Source organism: Drosophila busckii, chromosome 3R (assembly GCF_011750605.1).
Source record: "Drosophila busckii strain San Diego stock center, stock number 13000-0081.31 chromosome 3R, ASM1175060v1, whole genome shotgun sequence".
NCBI classification, from domain to species: Eukaryota; Metazoa; Arthropoda; class Insecta; order Diptera; family Drosophilidae; genus Drosophila; species Drosophila busckii.
Window position 1 is genome coordinate 18,714,168 of NC_046607.1, and position 16,619 is coordinate 18,730,786.

General features: G+C 34.8%; 1 protein-coding gene across 1 annotated transcript; it reads left to right on the forward strand.

The window, feature by feature from the left end:
• Positions 1-3,151: 3,151 nt before the first annotated feature.
• On the forward strand, positions 3,152-4,300 carry LOC108602532 (zinc finger protein with KRAB and SCAN domains 3). The gene is made up of 3 exons (XM_017990665.1): positions 3,152-3,301; positions 3,361-4,000; positions 4,057-4,300. The coding sequence occupies exons 1-3, from the start codon at positions 3,226-3,228 to the stop codon at positions 4,211-4,213; spliced, it is 873 nt and encodes a 290-aa protein (XP_017846154.1). The 5' UTR covers positions 3,152-3,225; the 3' UTR covers positions 4,214-4,300.
• The last annotated feature ends 12,319 nt before the right edge of the window (positions 4,301-16,619 follow it).

Genomic DNA, 16,619 nt, shown 5'->3' on the forward strand with positions numbered 1-16,619 from the left:
ACTACTATTTCTATTTTTATAGCTATAACTATTTCTAATATTACTCCTACTATTACTATTGTTACTACTACTGCTACAGACACTACTATTTATATTTTTATAGTTATTACTATTTCTAATTTTACTCCTACTATTACTAATGCTACTACTACTACAGAGACTACTATTTCTATTTTTATAGCTATTACTATTTCTAATATTACTCCTACTATTACTATTGCTACTAACTACTACTATTGCTACTATTACTGCTACTACTATTATTACTCTAACTACTACTATTGCTACTATTACTACTACTACTATTTCTAATATTACTCCTACTATTAGTATTGTTACTACTACTACAGCTACTACAGCCACTAATATTTCTATTTTTATAGCTATTACTATTTCTAATATGACTCCTATTATTACTATTGTTACTACTACTACTACTACAAATACTACTATTTTTATTTTATTAGCTATTACTATTTTGTAATATTACTCCTAATATTACTATTGTTATTACTACTACGACAGATACTACTATTTATATATTAATATCTATTACTATTTCTAATACTACTCCTACTATTACTAATGTTACTACTACTACTACTACATATACTGCTATTTTTTATAGCTATTACTACTACTACTCTAAATGGCACAACTACAAATTGACAATTTCAAGCAACTTTGCTCGCAAACTTTTTTAAAATCCCCTTCTCATATTTGTATTGTATTTATATTAAAGCGTATATAAAGCAGCATATTAGCATATCTAGTATATCTTGAGTTTTGCACATATATTCGCCTCTTCAAATATTCGTCGCGCTCTTGGCATTTAGTTGTTAAACGTCGCTTTACTCGAACAGAATGGAGGGCAATTTATTTATTGCAACGTTCCTCGATCCGTCATACTTTACAATCAATATACTATATCTGCTGCCCGCATTAATTATTGCCATAATATTGCTTATTGTTTATTCCTACTATGGCTTTCTATGTGTGCGCGAGTGTCGACGTCGAAGATACGATGTGGAGATGGATACGTCACAGTTGCCCATTTGTCCAGATTCAAGACGAATCAATATAGTGGCTAGCACACGAGATTCACATCAAAACAGATGCACAGAGTTTTATTAACTAGATAGAGCTTAACAATAATGAGAAACTAGTTTTTTAAATTAGTTTTAAAGCAAATTGTGACCAAAGCATGTTTATGACTCAGCAAGTGATAAGCAAAAGTTGTTTATGCATAAAAGAAATATATATAAGAAATAAAAAAACAAAAATACGCTTTAAATTAAGGCATTTATAATTAATTGCAATTAATTTACATGTAAACTAAAAACAAAAAAAAGTATTAGGCGCGTTTAAATAACAAAAACAAAACATTAAGCAAAATAAATTCGCTTAGATCTCAAAATTCGAACTTACAAATTTAAAGTATTTAAGTGCTAGGATTTGGTATAACAAACTTTTTGCTTAATTAGCCATCTGCTGTTATAAATAAGCTACGACTGTAGCTTAAGTTCTACACGCAATTCAAAACGTTGACTTTTTTTCAATAAATATATTTTATTGCTTTATTTTATCAACAGCGATATGGAAAATGTATTTTTAAATTTGAAAATGAATCAAACCCGCATTTTATAGCAACAAAAGCTGAAGCATTTTCAAAATAATTCAACAGTTGAGTAAAAGTTTGCTACAGTATAGGACGTTGAAATGGGAAGTTGGAAAGCTATATACGAGTATCTAAATTCAAGCGATAATGTAATGATTTATTCGATATATGGCATAAGCATTATTGCCTTAATTCTGCTGCTCCTTGGCTGCTACTATGGACTCTCTTCCTGCTGCTGTACTCCAGAGCGACGATCTGTGCCCAGCTATTTGCCTACGCTGCAGCCACGCGGTGGAGCTAACGAGGTGGAGCTAAGAAATGCCAGGAATGTGCCCAAGAGGGAATTAGCAGTGGATAATACGTACGTGCAAATGGATAATGCTGTACTCGAAAAATTTAATGCCATGTATAAGCAGCGCAACTATCAAGTGCCCAAGTAAATAAATTTGTCAAGAATTATTGTGCGCATGAAATTCTCAAAAGTGTGAACGTGCTTTGGGGTTTCGGTCTGTGTGTCCTGCAGCTCATAAATATTTCAACGTGCCACCTGCAACTGCGTTGACATTTCTTTTCACTGCATGCCACATGCTTTGCTGTGGCATCAAGTGCAGGCAAAAATGCGCTAATAAACGACATTAGTATAATATGAACAATAAAATGATTTACGGCTATGTAAGCAGCAGCAGTCATATATAAGAGATATAAGCATAAAGCTTAACTAAGTTAAGTGCAAATACTGTAAGTTTAAAATAAAGGGAGCTCTCATTTCATTGCTGTAAATTGAAATATTTGAAATAAATCAATTAAATATATCAATGAATATTTATCTGATATTATTTCCCAATGGATTTTTGGCGACGTAAGCAAATTCAAAAAAATTGGCGATACCAAATTAAAGCAATGAATCAAAATTTCATGCAGACTCTTAAGCTAAGACTCAAGTGAGATTAAACTGGCGCAGTAGTTTGATTGTAAGTTTAGAAAAAATAGCAATTAATTGCAGAAGAACTAAATTTTAGATTAAAATATATTCAATAGCAACACAAGCCTAATGCCAATTTGAAAACTAAGCAGAAAACAAAACTTGAAGTTTTATACACACTTAACCAGGACCTGATTGGTTTTGGGTTTTCCCCAATCCTTGCAACGAATGTTGGGTCTGTTTAATACTCCCAATCTATAAGTTTATAAAATCTATAAACAAAAACATAATTTTAAATAATTTTTAAATTAAATTTTTAATAATTTTCTTTTATCGTCGACTGTTAATAGCTGACATTAAATAAATAAATATAACGAGGCAAATTGGCAGCACATTAATGCAATAAACAATTAATTGTTGATCGAGCAAACGCCTTGATAAAATTCCAGCAGCTTACTAGTCGCTACTAAAATATTTTTATAGTTTAATATGTGGGCACAAATATATTACAACTAATATTTCTAGCAGCTCAAAGTCAACATAAAATGAATTTATTTTGACAAGTTAACAAATGTCAACTTCAACAAAAGTTGGCAGCGCCTATGCAAAGTATTTGTCAAACTTGTAAAAAGTTGTGAATCAAAAGAGAGTTTCACTTTTTTGTGTAAATTTAAAGCAAGGAACTATGCCAAGTTATTATCGTAAGCTCTATTCAAATCGCTACAACTATAGAGACGAAAACTACTTAGGGCAATATCTATGTAAGTTTAGCAAGAGCCAAAATAAAATTGCAATTAACTTTTAGTAAACGAACTTGCAGCGCAGCTGCAATTAACTAATGCTAACAATAATGCGCCCAAGCTAAGCCAGCAAGTGATAAAGCCACGCGCTGCAGCTGAGCTTAAGCTAAATGGCAAAATAAGTTTTTATTTTGGCAACTCCGAGCCGAGCACAGATTGGCGCATGAGCGATGAGGTGCCCATAGTGGAGCGACGTCGCCTGGAGGAGTCAAGTGGCGAGCAGCTGATGAGTCTGGAGCCGCAGCCAACAAGCGAATTTAGTCACACCATTTGGCAGTTGGAGCTGCCAGGTCAAGAGCTGCCCGCTGCTCTCGAGCAAGACAACATGGGCTGCAAGCTGGGCAAGATTAAAGTTGTGCTAAATAGCAAAGGACGTGGACGCAAGCCGGAGGCCTACAAGCGTTTGCAGCAGCAAACAGCTGAGCAGCTGGCGAGCAGCAAAAGAACAAGATCAGCTTCGGTTGCGCCCAGCACATTGCAGCCATTGAAAAAGAGCTCAGATCGTCGTAGAGTGAAGCAGCCGGGCGAGCAGTTTGAGTGCAGCGATTGCCAAAAGAAATTCGATCACTCCTGGATGCTGGTTACACACAAACGCACGCATACAGGTGAAAAGCCGTTTGTTTGTCCTGAGCAAAGCTGCCAAAAATCCTTTGCCGATCGGTAGGTTTAGCTTGTTATCTAAGCTGTTGATTTGTTGTTAATTTTTGGGTTTGCAGCTCCAATTTGCGTTCGCATCAGCGCACTATGGGTCATCATTGCTGGCAGTTTCAGTGTGGCCAGTGTGGCAAATACTTTAGTCAGGAATGTTATTTGCGGCGACACTCACTCGATGCTTGTCGCAAATATTTGCTGTCGGTGCGAGCAAGAAAATAAAAGCACAAGACTCATGTTGAACTGAATGCATAAATGTTGACACAGCAGCGACAAAAGTTTAATAAATCAACGTATTTTAAACATGCAGAATTAAGTTGTTGAATTTCTTGTTTCGACTGCTAATGCATAAGCTTAAGTAAGTAGCTTTAATATATATTTTATATATTATACTGAGCATAACATAATCCATTTACTTCGCTGCCTGCGTCGGCAGCGACGTTTGCATGACGCATCCCGCTGTCTATATTGAAAATTAGTATATGAATAACTTCTAATTGATTAGCCCAAACGTTCTAAAATTTTTGGCATGAATCAAAAACAATAACCAAGCGTTTTTGTGATTTATTTTAGATTTTTAAATATTTTTTTTATTGCTTTATATCGTTTTTTTTCGATTTGCGGGGGAGGGGGGGAGCAAATAAAAAACAATAAAATAAAAGAGTTCGTGTTAGGATATAGGAGCAACTATATACAAAATTTGGTAGCTCTAGCTCTTATAGTTGCTGAGAAACACGCACTCATACAGACGGACGGACAAACGGACATGGCTATAACGACTCAGTTTGTCTTGCTGATCAAGATAATATATACTTTGTGGGGTCTGCCACGCCTATTTCTGCCTATTACATACATTTGCACAACTTCTTAATACACTTTTCCATTTTTTATTTAAATACAATATAGATAAGCTCTTGGAATTGAATTTAAGAATATGCAGCAGTGTAAGTAATTCAAATTTGTTTTAACTAAATTCGGTATTAATCATAGTCTAGTCTATATCTGCTACTATTCATTTTGAACTGCATTGCATTCCGAACTATCTTTGGCTAGTCTTAAAGCTTTTGCTTTGCTTTTCTCAACTGCCTCATTTATTGCAGCAAGTTCTGAGTTCTGCAACTAAATTGGCTCATTAGCAGGCCAAAAGCAAAGAGCCACACAGCTTATTTTCATAGGCCAAGTTTGCCACACAAAAGTGTCTGCTATCGAGTGGCAGCTAAATCAAACAAACTTTTGCACACACACACACGCGTATATCGAGCGGGGGAAGCACAATTAATGATCAGAGGGTCATTTTTGTGGTAGTCGACTTCCGATGTATGGTTAACCACAAACGCCTCCACAATGGCCGCAACTTTGACGGCAGCAGCTGCACGCCCAATTGCAACGGTCGAAATGCAAACAGTTCAATAACAGCCAGAGCCAGGGACACTTGACAACAACAACAATAGCGTAGGATATACGTTTGGCTAGGTAATGCGTTAATTTATGGTTGCAAGATAAACAAGTAGCACGTTGCACGGCTGCTGCTGCTGCTGTTGCTGCTGCTGTTGCAGTTGCTTGATTTAAAGCTTGCGCTCAACTAAAATGCAATTACTTAGACAATAGCCAAAGCAACAAACTTAAATATTTTGGCGACGAGACGTGAAAAGCGACACATAATAAAATTGTAAAACACCAAATTTTATTGAGCTCTCAACACACAAATTTTCGCTGGTTTTTTTTTATTATTGAACTGTGCGCGCAAAGTGAATTTTTATGCCACCCAAAACGCATGGCCATAAAATGAAGACAGCTGCAACAACAACAACAACAACAACAACAAGTGGGCAAGTCTCCCTCTGCTGTGTCTTGTGTCCTTTGGCCTGTTTGTGAACGTATTTTTAAACTAATTTTCCAACTGGGAGCATTTCGTTTCGTTGGCCAGCCAACGTGCCAGCCATCAAAACCAAGCCCCAAACACGTTGCCAATAGTCGTAGCTAGTAGTTGCTAGTTGGCTTGCTTAGTTAAGCCGTAAATTATTTTAGCGTTGAGCGTGGGTGCATGACTACAGCTACTTGCAACACACACACACACAGCTAGTGGCATACTAAATAAAAACTTGTCCAATTCAATTCAAATAACAATTTGCATTTGCAATTGATGCTGCAAGTCTCACTCAATTATCAATGTAGCTAAAAAGGCCTGAACTAATTTTTGCAGTTCAAAGTTCTACACTAAAGTCTCCCCATCTGACTCTAATTTAATGTTAAAATGTGCTTCATTTAAATACTATAACTTATTTAATAAATAATGCCAGAAGTTGCGTATACTTAATTTATGCTGCAACTAAAGCTATGAGATTGTTTTTATAATAATTTAAGATGCAAAGTTTAACAGTTTTTAGCAAATTTTTATATATAAATATAAAGCAAATAAAAATATAAAGCCAATTTAATTTATGCCTCAAATTTGTAATTATTTTTATAATAATATCAAAAAGGCCTGAGCTAATTTTTATAACTTCTACACTAAGGTCTCCCCATCTGACTCTAATTTAATGTTAAAATGTGCTTAATTTAAATACAATAACTAACTTAATAAGCAACTAAAGCAATGAGATTGTTTTTATAATAATTTAAGATGCAAAGTTTATCAGCTTTTGGTAAAATTTTATATATAAATAAAGCCAATTTAATTTATGCTTTTGGAATTATTTTTATAATAATATCAAAATAAAACTGAACAACTAAACTAAACTAATTAAAGAAATATTATGCTATTAAATTTTTTATAAAATTTATTTATTTTCATTTATTGTTGAATTAGAAACTAAATTTGAAGCTCTAACTGAACATTTTAAGAGTTATGTAACGACCAGACTTTGACTTTATAACTTTTTATTGACATAAGACTTTGCCAGCAATATGTGCCTAAAAGTTTTTCCACTTGACTCTAATTTATGTTCAAATGAGCCAATTGTTCTAATACTTTTTTAATAAATAATACAAGCGCAGCCAAAAAGTTACGCTTAACTTTAAGCTGCGAATATTTTGCTTTAAGCAATATTCATTGATTTCTTGTTGTCTTCAATTTGCTGCTTAAAGCGCTGACTGAGCCAGACGCTGAGCCATTTGGCAATACTCGTAGCCACTTAAGACGGAAACACTTAAACAAATTTTCTTGTTAAAATTTTTGCACTGCTCGCCCTACGAAACATTAAGGCGATCAGAGCTGCTCATGAATGTGGTCGACAATAAAATTAGTTTGCCAAAACGTATGCTTAAGTCTTCGTTCGTGTGCAGGACATGCAAAGAAGTTTGCAATTTGCCTGTAATCCTGCAACACCCAACTCCAACTTGAGTGTGGCAAGTAGCTCACTTTGGCTTCACTTTAAGGCTGCGAAATTCAATTGTATTGCAGCAAACTCAACAGCATCTTAGCAGGCAAGTGGGTGGGTGGTAGTGGGTGGTGGTGCTGTCTTGAGTAAGCACTTAAGCTCTCTCTCTGTTGCTCTATTGTGCAAAAATTTTCAATTGTTTGGCCATATACGTTTACGTTTTATTTATTTGCACTCGTTTGTTGTTGTTGCTATTGCTCTTTTTATATTTGTTTTGCGTTTAAGTGTGTTTTGTAATAAAAAGCAGTTGGTCTCACACTTGTTTTCAGTTTATTACTCACGTTGTTAAATGGCAAACAACAAAATTTTTGGCACAGCTCTAGCTCTGACATACAGTTAAACATTAATTCATTTTGACAATTGCAAATTTACTCAGCTCTCTAAATGCTTTATATGCTACTCGGTTGCTGTTGTTGCTGTTGTTGTTGTTGCTGCAGCTGCATAAATGCATAAGCTGTCTGTTTCATAAATTTTTATTTGCTCAGTGTGTCGTTGCAACGACAAAATCACATAAATGTTTTTGACTGTCAACAAAAGGCCAAAAACATAAAAGCAACTGACTGAAACTACAACTCCCACTCTATATATATATATATATACATATATAGATGTCTGTCTATATGTTTGTTTGTCTGTTGCAGTTGCATCACTATTAAAAATCTATTTTCAAGTACATTGAAATTATGTTTAGCTTGACGTTGCAAATAAAAATTATAACATGCTTTTTTCCATAGACAATAGATCCTCAGGCTATTGTTAACAAAGCAACTGGAGCGCAAAAAATATATTTTTTTTAATTATGTGCAGCATGCGCTTTGCATTTTCTTTAAATACAACAAATGCTTACAAATGAGTCAGACTTTGACTTTTAGTTGGCTCTAAATTATGCGAATTCAGCAAGTAGAACGCTAGTAAAGAATATCTAATGCATGCTAATTTAACAATAAACCAGATATAATATAGTTTTATGTAGGACTTGCTTCTTTTTGCACAACATTTACATCTAAATATTTTACTAAATTAATTCAAAAACCTTTTTGTCATAATTTTCTGTTATCGTCTACTGTTCATACTCTCCGTTGAAAAAAGAAATAAATAATGTAATATAGATCATGAGACTTTTCGTATACTTCATATTTAATATATCTATGCGTATACTCAATATGAAATACAAGTGTATACTTGTCATAGGGCATGCATTGCTCCAATAATTCAAATTCATTATATTTATTTAAGCCTACCCATATTTTACTAATATTAATAACGAGCAATTAATGTTATTGCTCGTAAATTTAACCCATACCCCACAATATATATAAAAATATTGGTTTTCAATTCAATGTAGTATCTCCCTCGTCCTCCCTTGTCTTTACTTTTACTGCATTTTTGAGTTTATACTAAAGATTTTCAACGATTTTGTATGAAAATTTCGCCAAATAGTCGTCCATATAAATTAAATCGTATTTAAGCTCTATCTCTCACTGTTAAGAAGTTATGGGCATTTAAAGATTTCCAAGAATTTTGTGAGACGAAATAATAACCAACAGTAGAAGTTAAGTAGGATTGAGAGATTGTTTAAAAAAAATAGAAGCAACTCGTTATATTAGTGAGAAATTGTGAAGATAAATTTCGATAAGGCAGAGAGATAAAATAAAAAGAGAGAGAGAGAGAGAGAGAGCTCTGTCTCTCTAAACGGAAAGAATGCTAATAGAGAGAGAAAGAGAGAGTTTTATAAAGGAGAGAGATGGCTACATAATTACTCAAAGACTGTCAATCGAGAAATAAATACTGAGAGTATTACACTAACACTAATACACTAATACACACACTTCGATCTGAGCACGTCGAGGGCTGATCGCAGACTGAGCTCGCTCCAAGCAGTGGGCCGCCTTTTATACCTAACTCATCTCACACACTCCCACTCCCACACCCACGCCACCCGCTGCACATAAATCGAAGCAAATAAATAGTTGGCCATGAGGAAAGCAATCAGAAGTTATAGGCAAAATAAGATTTTTAATGTACTATAAGTAAAAAAAAAATCAAAAGAGCATGTCTGACTTTTCGATGGAGCCGCATTTTTGGATTAGTTTGAGGAGTTAGCACAATTTCTAGTAATTCTGTACATAACTTACTCACAGATGCGCGAAAATATATTTCCAAACCAAGTGCATCTGAGCTCCCCATTGTTGCTGGTGGTTTCTTCAGCAGCTGAGCTCCCCTGAAACATAAATAACAACCCTTTAATATACATAAAGTCAATGTAATGGTTACTAGTATAAAAATTCAACAACTAAATCAAATAAATTAAATTGCGTACGACAGCCAAATAAAGAGAATACAGGTGGCCCAAAATCGGCTACTGAGGCAGATCACAGGATGCGAATGGTTCATCCGTAACACTATCCTGCACAGGGACCTGAAAATTGCCACGGTCTTTGACCAAATCAACTTACACTCCAGCCGGTACAACAATAGGCTAGAGCGTCACCTGAACAGACTGGCGAAGAGATTGGTCAGGGAGCGCTCTCCAACTAGATTAAACAGACGCCAGCCGAGGGACCTGATGGCAAGAGCCCCGAGGACTAGAAGAAAGGATTGAATGTTATATAATTTGTAAAATTGTTATTTATTGTATATATAGCCGGCGCGCCCATATGGGCTGAATGAACAGTCACCAAGGCCATAAAGGGGTTCACCGACTTCCCGTATTCCTTTAAAAAAATAAAAAAAAAAACAAATTAAATCGTATTTAAGCTCATTTAAAGGCATTTAAAGATTTTCTATGAAAATTTCGCCATTTTTGGGTCCATATAAATTAACTCGTATTTAAGCTCTATCTATCACTTGTTCATGGCAATTTAAAATATCAAAGATTTGATGAGTCGTAGATGTTATTATAATGTTGTATAATATTTTCTATCTGGTTTGATAAACATATTTATTATCATTTATTTTTATGTACAGTAAAAGAAAAGATTATAATATTTAAATTAATTTTTATTTAAAATTATGTTTTGTTTTTAGATTTATTTTTCGTTTCGATTTTATATAAATAGTAAAAGAAACCCAATCAGGTCTGGGTTAGTGTTAGTTTTTAATAGTTAAAAAAGTTAAAATAAATCTGTTAAAAAAGTTAAAATAGATATTTTAGTAGGCTTTAATTTCTTATATTTAGGCTTTAATTTCTAGCTAACTGTAACTAACAACGTTCATCAGCAAGTCAACTGCATCCCACTGACTTGTCGCTTATGCTTTATTACTTTATATTCCACTATGCAGTTCATTAACAGCAATTGTGGGCTTTAAGCTTTAAGCCATCTTAAGCCCACAACATTGTGTGTAGTGTGAAAGAATGAAAGAAATTGCAAACGTAATCTAAGCTCTGCTGTGAGAGTCTCAAAAGAAATAAATACGTATCGGTTGACAGATCCCAGCAGGCTCTCGGCCATGATTGCATTCAAATTTTGTCATCAACATATAAATGAAGTGCGCCGAGCTGAGCTGACGACTCAGTTCGTAGATGGGACGAATTGGCTTAGGCCAGAAACAAAGGTATTATGCGCATAAACGTAATTATTTTTACGTAGCCATGAAGAGATTGCTTTCTGTATAATAACTTGCATATTTTGACAATTTACTCAAATACAAATACAAATATATGTATTTTATACATTTTTTTTATGTTGTTGTTGTGTGCGTGTGTGCATGTATTTTAATCAAATTAGTTTTGGCAGCCCAGGCACACACACGTTCCAGAGTACGAATTGCCTGCAGGCCATGGCCAAATTAAATTTGCATGCCGCAATTGCATGCACAATATATAGAATAAAATACACACAAAAAAAGTGTCAAACTATGAACTTGTGCATGAAAGTTATTTACTAAAGAAAAACACAATTGTTTGTAGCATTTGTGGCGAGTGGAGCACTAAAAATTTTAACATGGCAAAGTTTATTTGTTTTTGTGCACAAAAATTTGTTAATTTCCAAGCGACGACGTGTGTAGCATAAAATACTTTAATCCTGTTCAACAAGTCGTAGCTTTTTTTCTTTGTAATTAATTAGTTTGCACTGCTTTTGTTATTTACATAAAATTCAACTCAGCGCATACGTTTGAAAATTAAATTTGGCAACTAGCAGCAGCAGCAGCAAGCACCGCAAATTTTGCTGTGGCACGTAGCATATTATGGGTCTATTACTTGGCTGTCCATGGGGCATGTGTGGCAAGTCTGTGTGGCATGGGCAGGCCAATTTGTGCTACGAGTTTTGCGGTCATAAATAAAATATGGCAACACATGCATTCTGACCAGAAAACGCTATCTGGTCATAAAATGGCAAACTCGTTGCCAGTTGCACAACAAAATTTTTAGCGTTATTGCAACATGACAAATGTTTGTTTGTCTATTTTTCTATTTGCCAGCAAGCAGCGGGAGTCTCCCATTGTACTTGCAGTCATTTATATGCACCGCCTGCCTGCCTGCCTATCCAGGCGATAACTTATAGATTGCACGTGCCAAATTGTTTGAAATTTTCTAAATAAATAGCAGCGAAGAGTGCACACAGCTGTGTGTGTCTGTTTATTTGCTTGCAAACAAGCCACAAGTTTGAGTGTTGATTATTTACACTGGGCAAGGCTTACACAAAATAATGATAATTTAATTAAACTAAGATAATTTAATTAAACTAAGGCAGGCTTTAATTAAAGTTGTGCATGCCAGTTGCTAATGCAGTTGACTGGCGGCAATAAATGAAACAAGCTTAATAATAGTCCAAGTGAAAGAGAAATATATTGAGACTACTTAGCTGGGAATTCACTTTAAGGCAAAAGGGCTGGCGACAAGCTATTGAAGTGACTTAAGTTTCATAATGCTGAAGCCTTCTAAGCTTATGTTCTTTGATAAATTATACTTATACTGCTGTAATAGATTGTTGAATATTTGAATAAATATATAAATTGAGTACAGTTTTTTAATTTATTTAGTCTTTAGATCTAAATTATAGTTGCTGGAATCTAAGCTGTTTATCTTAAATCAAGTTGCTGCAATGGCTTAAGCCTTAAATTATATTAAATTTTAATAAAATTAACTTAAATACACATCGCTCATACAATTCTATTGTTTGCATGCTGCTTAGCTTAAATCTCTATATTAAATCAAAAGCTAATCGTTGAGTCCATAGCACTAACCATAAATATACAATAGCCATAAATATTTCTTTTCTATATTCTTTGCTCAAAGTAAAAGAATTTGCAATGCATATGCAAATTTAATTTGCCTACACACACACGCACACACAATCAAATGCATAGAATTTGAGCATAGACATAGCATACTTTTCAGCGCCGCTGGGCAACTAATCTGAACTGTAGACTTGTGTGTGTGTGTGTGTTTTGCAAATAAAAAAAATTAACATCACACATGCAAATTAATAAATTCATTTATTTTTGCTCAACGTAACACAAACAACGCTCTCTCTCTCTCTCTCTCTCTCTCCCTCTTACGCTTTGTTTGCGTATTTTAAAATCAAATATGTAGACCATAAACAAAATAATAAATCCGCATAGCGTTAGAGGCGCCCAATAAATTGTTTGTTGCTGCTAAATCTGTTGCGCATTTGTTTTATGCTTATCGTGAAAATAATTAATGGCTACGGATAGCACAAAAAAGCTTAGCAGGGCTTGGGTTAGCTGGCAAACGATTTATCTACTTAACAATTTGCCAGTTTGAAGCTGTCGCCAGTTAAATAAAAAAAAAAATAAAATAATAATGCATAACTGTGTTAATTTACATGCCGCAGGTGTCAACAGGCGAACTGGCGAGCTGACCATTTGTAATTATGGCTCGCTCTGCTTATTTATATATTTTTTATTTAATTTGATTTTAATGCAACTTTTACTACGTCGGGGACACAAAGTACTTTATGAAGTGCATTGGCATGCAAATTATGTTAAGCTTGTGAATTTATAATTTAATGAAGACACTTTGTCGCCATAATTGGTCAGCACTGCAACAATGCACATAATATTGTTGTTAATTTAATAAATGCGATACAGCGATTGCGTCAATTGCGGTGATTGTGAAAACAACACAAGCTGCATATAAATTTGTTTATTTATTTTACAATATTTCGCTGCATTCATATGCGTACTTAATTGCACTTTTACCAAAATGGCCGCAATTGAATGAGCTGAATGCGGGATTAAGTAAGTTGCGTTGCTATATAAAACATTTATTTCAAGCTTGGCTAGGGTCGCTTTAAATATAAAATTAATGGCAATTATCTTAAAAAGTTAAAAGAAATTAAACATCTTTAAAATTCATAATTTTTATTGTTATTGTAGCCATTTCATAGCGTTATTTAATATTTATTGCGCGCGCTCTGCAATTTATGAAAATATTAAACGACTCTTAACGCAAACGTAAATCCCAACAAACAAGCAGATATATCAGAATTCTGAGCCGTCGTTGGCTGACAAGACTTCATACTTGCCCGTGTGTGTTTCAATTAACTTTTTGCCTCAACCAGAGCAGCGAGCAGGAGCAGCTCTCTGGCTGGCTTCACGTAGTTTAAGCAGCTTCTTCGCTTGTTTGAACATAAAAATGCGACGCTTAACATAAATTACGCTACGCGTCGTGTCAGTTGCTTTTTTTTGGCGAGTGTTTGCAACGAGCAACTCATTGGCAGGTGGGCGGCAGCAGCAGCAGCAAGTTAATTGTTAAGTGCAAGCAGTTTGGCTCTCAAGCTAGTCGAAGTAGCTTGTGCAGTGGATTAGCAGACGCTTCACTGTATGCGCAACAAAAACTTTTGGCCATGACTTTTTTATATGCACACGCCCCAGCAATTTTAGCAATTTATGCGGCTAGCGCTAAGATCAAAACTTAAAGGCAACACACATAGACATAAAGAAAAACTGTAAATTATAATTGCATATTTTCCATAACTTACAATTGACGCGTTGTCAGACGCGAAGAATTTAATGAGCGCCGTTCAAATGTCGGCAGCTTCTTATGCATGGAAATGCAAAATTTAACAAGCGAACGCTGCTTAAAATGCATTGGCAGCCTGCAAACATAATTCGCTGCGTTTGGCAAATGAGTATAAGTTTAACATAAAAATGCGAATTTTAATTTTCTTGCAATTTAGTGCTAGTGTGGCTTTAAATTAAGAGCTGGACTTGTATATAGATAGTTCTTACATAATATAGAAGGCAATAGTTGAAAGCAAGCAAGTTAAATATTGAGCTCGTCAATTGAGTATTAAAGAATTTGGCGCAGATCGTCAACTTTATGCGAATATCGACCGTTGTGTAATCTCAATATTAACATTGTTTGATTTATAATATATATAGTATATATATGTAGTAGGCCAACTACAGACTACGTCGTTATAAGCAGCAGCATATCGATTCTAACTTTAACATATGCAGTAAGCCTAGTTACTTGAGCTGCTTTACTTTATTTAAGTTAACGCTAGTTGCTTGACTAGCCGGCGCGCCAGGGGTTCACCGACTTTCCCGTATACCTTATTAAAAAAAAAAAAAAAACTTTATTTAATTTAAAATGCACAGAGTCTTACATTGTCGCTTTTGTTCAACTCTATTAGTGCTTGAGCCATTTATTTTAAATAACTATATTTAAATAATTGTTAAATAATATATAACTTACCTTAACTGCCAGTTTGACATCGCGATTGCCTGAGGTTCAATTGGCTATTTCTGCAAGAGATTTGAACAGAGTCTGTAATTTATAACAGATCGCCACTGCTAGACTTTTATATTAACATAAGCTTAACATAAACTGTAAGCGAATAACAAAACAGATCGCCACTGCTAGAGTTTAATATAACATAAGTTTAACATAAACTGTAAGCGATTATAACATAACAGATCGCCACACTTTAACATTAACAAAGGCTTAACATAAATTAGTCTATAAGTATAACAGATCGTCACTGCTTGAGTTTAACATTACATAAATTTAACATAGGCTGTAAACAATAATAACATAGACCTGTAAGTATAACAGATCGTCACCTTTTGCCTTTAACATATTCTGTAAACAATAATAACATAGCCTGTTATACTTAAGAAATTGGCAACTGGCGCATTCAATTTGTCAAGAAATGACTTTCTGTTAAGTATAAGCTGTTAAGTATAACAGAAAGTCATTTCTTGACAAAGTGAATGCGCCAGTTGCCAGTCAATGAGTCAATCAATCAATGATAGCAACTGTTGAAGAGTTGAACTCAGTTCAATTCTATGATGCAATCTAGTCGTTTCACTTAGCCTTAGATCAAAGAGTAACATTTTATCATTATAAACATTAGAACTGATGATCACAACTACTGAACAAGAACATACAAGAGTTAATCACTTTCAACTGCTTGTGCTCAAGCTTAGTTTGCTTCGCATTGCAAAAACACAAAACTACTACAAAAAAATTGTTCTACTTCAAATGCAGCTGCTCTGCTGCTTGGGTAAAATCTAGTTAAGCATATATCTAAACGCACAATTGAAAAAGTTTGCAGCCAGGCTAATGCACACACATTTTTATCAACATCTAATTTGACAATGAGAATGAACGGAAGGTATGCAGCAGAGCCGAACCCCGAGGGCAACACCCACTTCACTTCACTTCACTTCAAACTTTACGCTTTGGCTTCAACAATAACAAGCTGCCAATTGTGTGGACAGTGGCAGTTTGGCCTTTGGGCTGATGCTGTGACTGGAGACTGTGTGGAAATTATTTCACACTTGAAGCCATTTGAATGAAATTAGTTTTTCTTTTGGCAGCTAGTTTGGCATTTGGGATTGGGTCTTGTCTTGCCGAAAATCTCATTTTCGCACACACCTGGCGAACGAAACGAAACTTGTGGCACGTCGCGGGACACAAATGAAGCCAAGAATATATATTAAGCTAGCTCGAGTTAATACAAATACAATGCGACTACGATTAATATTTTATAATTTTGCGCACGATTTTCAATTTTGGCGTAGCTATACGTTACGTATACGTAACCATAGTGAAAGTTTTTCTTTCAATGCTATTTTCTTTGAGCGGTCTTGGCCTGCAGCTACCAGACATGCATTTGAATTTTAATTCCAACAGCTTCAAAGCTTGCTCGACCACATGCTAGCTCAAGTGAAAGGACTTTGAGCCTACTGCTTGCTTGCCTTTGTGTGTCCTTAGTTTTGAATAATTGATTTGTGCGCACAATGTCAGGGCCATCATTAACTGAAGCAGCAGC